At 36.3% G+C, this 7405-nt stretch overlaps 1 protein-coding gene across 1 annotated transcript; it reads left to right on the top strand.

Annotated features, from left to right (window-relative positions):
• On the top strand, positions 907-3689 carry LOC104701144. The gene is made up of 5 exons (XM_010416785.2): positions 907-1174; positions 1740-2123; positions 2249-2376; positions 2467-3102; positions 3203-3689. The coding sequence occupies exons 4-5, from the start codon at positions 2950-2952 to the stop codon at positions 3578-3580; spliced, it is 531 nt and encodes a 176-aa protein (XP_010415087.1). The 5' UTR covers positions 907-1174; positions 1740-2123; positions 2249-2376; positions 2467-2949; the 3' UTR covers positions 3581-3689.

Genomic DNA, 7405 nt, shown 5'->3' with positions numbered 1-7405 from the left:
TATATATTTTAAATGGGTCGGATTGTTTCAGACAAAAAGTTGTGGGGTGCGCAGACATCATATTGGTATTGTTGATGTCGCACCACGTAGAAGATACGAGAAATACGATCATTTTGTGTTACCAGAACAATGTGATCAAGTTTGTTTCATTCCTTATCCACGTTTGGGTGGAGGTACAACGGTAGATGATTGGTGGGCTTGTACTAAAGTCTTACCTCGAGGTGTTCGCGAAACATTGGAAGTAGATGAAATAGCTTTACAAGATGATAGATACAACCAAGTGGTTGTACCAAGTGAATTGCTAAGGGTCCAAGTTCATGCTGTGCAAGACATTTCTAATTATGAAGATTTACCGTCGGATGATCCTGATGACGAGTATGTATCAGAAGATGATATAGAAGATGTGTGTGATCGACTGTGATTCGAACTCCGATTAAGTGTTAATTTTATCTAATTATGTATCCATCATTAGTTGTGTCGTCTTTTGTAAAATATCTTTCATATTATGAATAATAAACCTATTACTTCAAAAGCTAATAATTACATTAAATAATTTATACTTCAAGAAGATATGTGTCATATATTGTGAATAATAAATCTACTCCAAAACTAATAATTACATTAAATAATTTATATGATGTGTCATATTTTGTGAATAATGAATCTACTCCCACGAAACTAATAATTACATTAAATATTTTATAGGAGACATATGTCATATTTTATGAATAATAAATCTACTATTACAAAACTAATAATTACATAAAATAATATGATGTAAAAAACTAGATTAAATATATATATTTTATTACAATTTGGAGGGAGTGCAATTTGGGAGAAGGTGGAAAAATTTGGGACTTGCGCCTAAATAATTTTGGGTGTGTGGGGGAAGAATAAAATATTAAGCAGTGATTTATGTTTTTGCCTAAGTGTTTCTCTTCGTCTTCCTCATCTATTTTATTTCCTTAAGTGTAATTCTCTCCTCTTCCACTAACCTAATTAAGCTCTCTCGTCTAAATCCAACACCACCGCTACTTCTTCTCTCCTCTTCCTCCGGCTTCGTCGTCTAAAACCCACACCACCGCTGCTTCTGTTTCTCGTCTCTTCCTGCTTATTCAACTTCTCACGCTCCCAAAATTTCAGTTCTAGAAGACTAGAACCATCAATGTCTCAGGTAAATCTCCCCTGCATCACCAATCTTCCAGTTCTAGAACCATCGCTGGTCCTAATTTTTCTTGGATACAAAATTATTTGCGTTTTAAACCTCATGTTTGATGTATAGTCTCAAAGATTTTTGGGGTATTGATTTATGGTTATTTGTTGAGAATTATACTGAATTCTCTTCACTTTTATGAACTACACAATATTTTTTTGAATTTTAAAACCAGTAATATTGTGTGATTTAAATTGTTCCTATGATTACATTATCCTTCAGAAGATATATATTAATTTGGTTTTGGTGAGCGTGCATTCATTGCCTTTGTCTATCTTGGGATAATTAATCATTTGCTTAGACTACTTTGTCTATATATGTTTGAGTCATTCATATATACATTGTACTCAATATAGTTATTTTAATCACACAGCCAAATACGTTGTTCCACACTTGTGATGGAGAAGATATATATTAATGTACAAATCCTAGTATTACGTCTGTTGTTGATTCATTTGGAATTTGCATTGGCTTCAACTAGTTATATTTTATCTTGATTTGAATAAGATCATATTAACTGCTACAGATTACATCAAAAACAAAGCGACAATGGACAGCCCAGTTTCATGCCAACTACCATGCGACACCAGATTCATCTCAAGAACAGCCCAGTTTCAGGCCAACTACCATGCCGCCGGGAGATACCATGCCACCAGGAGCTACTGGTGTATCTTCCAATGGTGCTACCATGCCACCAGGAGCTACTGGCTTTTCTTTTAATGGAGCTACCATGCCACCAGGAGCTACTGGCTTTTCTTTTAATGGTGCTACCATGCCACTGAGAGCTAACATGCCACCATGAGCTACTGGTGTATCTTCTAATGGTGCTAGCAGTTCTAATAATGTTACCCTTGAGGCACTAATTAATGCACCAGCAAGGCGAGACCAGCCACACCTCCATCCTCAGAAGGTCAACGGAGCTTTATGATATGATTTTGTTCTTGTTAAAAGTTGACAGTTACATGTACACACATAGAAAACACTATTGTTACAATTCTTAGTACTTTCAAAATGGTGCTATTGTACACATTTCAGGTTCAAAATTGACAAATCTGTCAATAAATCCATCTGAACAACGTGGCAGAGCAATTTCATGGGACCTTGGTGGAATTGGTTCACAGTTCCTCATAACAAAAAGGATTAGTGGGTGGCAGGATTTTGTGGTCAGTGTTTGTTTTTATTACCGTTTTGTGACTGTTTAAATTATCTTTATATACATCATCATCTAACTAACATATTTGTTTCTATTGTAGCAAAATTATTACTGGGATAAGGTGCACCACGATTTAGTACATAGCAAATGGAGGACTGAGGTTATTGTTTCGGTTCGTGATCGTATTAGCACAAAAAAGAGAGACAACATAAACCCCAAATACATTAGCCAAATAGATTTGGGACTGGATGATGGTAAATTGGGCAACAGAAGAGATGGTTGAAAAGTCCAAGACCAACTCGGAAAATCGCCTTTCTAATCCTAATGGCAAAGGGATACTTTTTGTTTGATTTAGTATTACATTATGAATGTTCCATGCGTTTCTTTGATTATTTAAACTGTATTGTTGTCTCCATTATAATTAGTGTATGTTGGTTTAGTTTCCAGAAAACATGAATATCTGATTCTTTAATTTACTTTGATGTTTCTTTTTGGGTGAATTGTTGCATTTTCTTGTTTATAGAAGCTTAAGTCTTGGAAAGATGAACCGGTACCATACACAGATCTTCTACGTCAGACACACATGCGCAAAGATGGAACATATGTTGACTATCGTGCAAAGTCCATTGTCGAAGAAGTCGAGCTAACTGTATCCCAACTTGAAGCTGCTGATGGAGCTGCTGAAGGATCTCCACTTCCTTCCCACACTCATCTCATCAACCAATCATTTGTGGAGGTTAGTTCAATTGCTTTAATCTTTTGGGATTTGGGTTTCTTTGCAGCTCAATAGTTCATATCATATATTTTTCACACTGAAACTATATTATTTTGTCCAGATAAATAAACCAAAAAAAGGTCGTATTTATGGACTGGGCAGCGCTCAAGATAAAGATGTCAGCCCAAACAAGACTTTACATCTTGCCCACAATCTTGACATGGATATGCGGTTATCTAGTTTAGAGACTAATGTAGAAGCAGTTAAAGCAGATATGGCAATGCTGAAAGAAGATGTGATGTTGCTCAAAGATGACATGAAAGTGGTAAAGGAATGTGCAGCATCAATGAAAGCTTCAACACATGTGATTCTAAGGGGTATTGGCATTGATCCCATAACTCACAAATGGATCACACCCTCACGTGCTCGTGCCATGGTTAGTGAATCAGTCCCTGCCTCCACTCCTTTACAACCTCAGAACAATAATAATGAGGAATGATATGATTATAAGACACATGACTTGACTTATGTTTTGGTATTTTGGATTAAATGATGTCTCCGTGTTTTTTGTAAACCAAAATTATTTGGATTATATTTATGTTCAGTTCTTATTATCGGTTAAGCCTTATAATATTTATGTTGTTTTCATACAAAGCTATAATTTTTGACAATTTTGATCTGCTCGTTATGAACCAAAAAAAAAACCTGTTCATTTAACAATTTTCTACGGAAAACCCACAACACAAATTGTGGATTACGTACCAGTACCCACAAAAAAGCTACGATTAAATTCATGGCTCCTTATCAAATTACCCACGAACCAACCACAAAATACGTTGTGGCTAAGTCAACCCACGATTATTGTTGTGGCTACAGGAACCACGGAAAACCACACCAACGTCCATGACAAAGTCAACCACGGGAACCCACGATTCTTGTTGTAGCTACAGGAACTATGGAAAACCACAACAACTCCCGTCACTACTTACCCACGAACAAGGTTGGATCGCCACAAATGTACTCTTCCTAAATCATCGCTATTGTAGCCACGAAAAGCCACAGATCCTCACAGCCACGACGCTATAGCCAGGAAATGTATTTGTAGCAATTTGTGGCTAATAAGTCTTATAGCTACGGATTATAGATTACAGCCACGAAAAATTTCCTAGCTATACCACGTTTTTTTATTAGTGGACAGCGGATAGGTTATGTCACATTCGTAAACCAAAATTGTGGATTTTGGGGATGAAGGGTAGTGTCGATCGACACCAGCAATTTCTGGTTCGACCATATTGTTTTAATTGTCGATTTTAGGTTGGTTTGATTTAATTGGGATCCCCAAACCGAGTCTTTAAGGGAAAAAGTCGACCTAGTCGTGTTATTATTGTTTGGTCGCCGTTTTCCAGAGAGAGAGAGGGAGAAAAGAAGCTCTTGAGTATTCTTAAGGGTTTTAGGGGTTTTCTTAGCTTGTTGGTGAGTGTAACATCCCGAACCGGAATCCCGGTTTAGGATGTGCATCGATCGATGCAGGGGTGGTGTCGATCGATTCAAAGTTGGTTTTCGCGAACGAGTTTAAGTTAAACGTTGCGTTTTGGGGTGAGGAAAACCCTGAAATCGTTTATAACAGGGGGAACTCGAGGGTTTGGATGAGTTTAGCCGCTTTTGAGAGAAAAGTAGAGAGAAGAAGAGTTCTTCACTATCCTTGAGGTTTTTGGTGAGATTTTGGGAGTTTGGTGACTATTCTTGAGAGATCTGAAGCTAGAAACGTTATAGAAACGTGCTAGGAGCGTAGATCCATCGTTTTAGGTTCAAAATCTTCTTTGGCAAAGGCTTTGGGAAGCTTTTTGTGGCTTTGGTTTGTGTGTTTTGGTAGTTTAGGGACGGAGATCCAGGGAGAAGCTTTGGGGGAAAACGATGCTCGGCATATGCATCAGTCGATGCACTATGTGTCTCGGTCAATGCAATGCGAGGACGAGGCAGTTTGACCTAGGAGCATCGGTCGATGCCATGTGGAGGCGTCAGTCGATGCAATTCGGGATTTTGTGCAATGTCAAGCATGCGTCGGTCGATGCAGTGTGAGTGTCGGTCGATGCAAGTGAACCTTGTATCGGTCGATGCAAGCTTGTGTCGATCGATTTAACCCCAGTTGGTGTCGGTCGATGCAGTTGTCCTGGTTTATTATTTGGTTGTTGATTGTTGTTTGATGGTTCAGGATATCTCAATTGCTTTTGTGTATAGCCCAGTAGATGGGAGGATTGCCTCACTGAGTGTTTATAAAATACTCATGCATCTCATATGTGTTGTGGTGCATGTAAATGCAAAGTGTGATCGTGGAATCAAGGCAATGAAGTGGAGGATGTTCTTGTATCTCGTTGATTGTGGTCTAACTTCTGTTAGGGTGTGAGAGATGAGTTATTAGAGCATTGCTAGGTTACTGATTTATTGTTTTACATTGTTGTTAGTTGGATTGAATTATTGGATATTGGTTTATTATTTATGGGAATTTTGCATCCACACCCACTTTCTCCAAAACTATTCACCACTACACCTACTTTCTACTACTCATATACTTTTCTCAAGTTTAATTACATATTACCTCTCTCTCTCTCTCTCTCTCTCTCTCTCTCTCTCTCTATCCGCGCATCAACGAAAGATCTGCAGAAAGTTAATAAAGAAGCCGATGACAAGAACCATTCTGACAAGGGTAGAGATCCAAAGTAAGAGAAATCTTCAGATCATGTGAAATTTGATATGGGTTTTTTAGTTTGATTGTCATTTTACTGATTGTTTGTTGTCTTGTGAGTTTTTAAACTTAAATTTCAATCCCATCAGAAAAATTGAGTTTTGGGTTTACATGATTAATCGATTTTGATTCTTGGAATTTCCAGAATTATATGCTTATTTAAAAAATTGTTGTACTTAATTGTGATATTGATTTTTTTTTTTTTGTTCAAAATGTCAAAATAACGAAAGGAAAGCATAATAAACAGAGCATTATAAACACATAACAATGAAAGCTAAAACAAAGACAAAACAAGTTCGACCATTACATGCTTGGGAGAGTTATTAAACTTAAACGAATTGGTGCATATCACAGATGGTAAACTTAAAAGCAATATGCAAATGGAGCGATTCATGTTCTTAAAACAGCAAAACAAAAGTTGTATTCAATGCTACCATGTACACATGGTTATCATTTGTAGCGATCAAACTAAACTAAATGATATCACACAATAACAATACTATACCTACAGAATATGAATGAACAAAACACCAATGGTATCCATGCTACCATGTACACATGGTTATCATTTGTAGCGATCAAACTAAACTAAATGATATTATAGCAGAAGAAAGTATGTGCTCATGTCCAACAAACATATGTCGACAAATTAGGGTTAATGAACATGTGGTCAAAGTTAAGTGGATGGGCTTGGATGGAAATCATGAATCTTAATGTATGAATATACTTTGTTATTGCCGCACATATTGAACTGGTGGTGGAAAAGAGACTAACCTTGGAAAAAAATTACTTTGTTTTGAATGAATCCATGGAGACCTATCCATAATTTATTTATCCACTAAACTTTGTTTATTTTTCTTTTCAAGTTAAGGTCCGTAACTAATCATCATAAGCTCTTTTTTTATGTTCTTTGAGTTTTGGGTAACACATGAACCTTGCAAAGAGATCATAACATAACATAATACTGCAATTGATTAACCACTTATCATTGAACAAATGTTCAATGACAAATGGATACTCTATAATCTAAAAAATTCATAAAAAAATATAGCAATATGTATCTTAAAATGTAGAAAATATATAATCATAACATATTATATATAAATAAATAGATAATTTGTTTTATGATAACCATTTAAAGTGTTAACAACAATAAAAAAAGAGAAAAAGAGAGAAAAGAAGGAGAGAAAGAGGAGAGGGGCAGTTTTGCCATAAATAAAAGACACCTAAGGCAAAAAACTTGAAAAAGTATAGGAAGAGTAGAAAGTAGGTGAAAGTGAAAGAAGATGGAGGTAAAGTAGGTGTGAGGTGCAAATCTCCCATTATTTATTGATATTTGGTTTAATGGTATTGTTTGGTTATTTCCGCTGTTTGGTCTGGTTGTGGTTTGGTGGCTAGTGGGTGTGGGACAACTTGTTTAGATTATTATTATTTATTATTTATTATTAAAAATCGGGTCGTTTCAGTTTGGTATCAGAGCCCTTACGGTTCTAGGTTTGGGTTCACTAGGCTTTGTGTTGTAGATGTTGAGAATTTCTATGCTGTGATTGATTATGTGAGTTAGTCAATTGTGTGTGGCAT

The sequence above is a fragment of the Camelina sativa genome, chromosome 7 (assembly GCF_000633955.1).
Source record: "Camelina sativa cultivar DH55 chromosome 7, Cs, whole genome shotgun sequence".
In the NCBI taxonomy this organism is placed as follows: Eukaryota; Viridiplantae; Streptophyta; class Magnoliopsida; order Brassicales; family Brassicaceae; genus Camelina; species Camelina sativa.
This window is presented reverse-complemented; position numbering and strand designations above follow the sequence as displayed.

Bases quoted from the DNA above. Each gene is read 5' to 3' on its own strand.
- LOC104701144 (XM_010416785.2), top strand. From the start codon at position 2,950: ATGCGCAAAGATGGAACATATGTTGACTATCGTGCAAAGTCCATTGTC. The intron at 3,103-3,202 runs GTTAGTTCAATT...TATTTTGTCCAG, and splicing joins TCAACCAATCATTTGTGGAG to ATAAATAAACCAAAAAAAGG.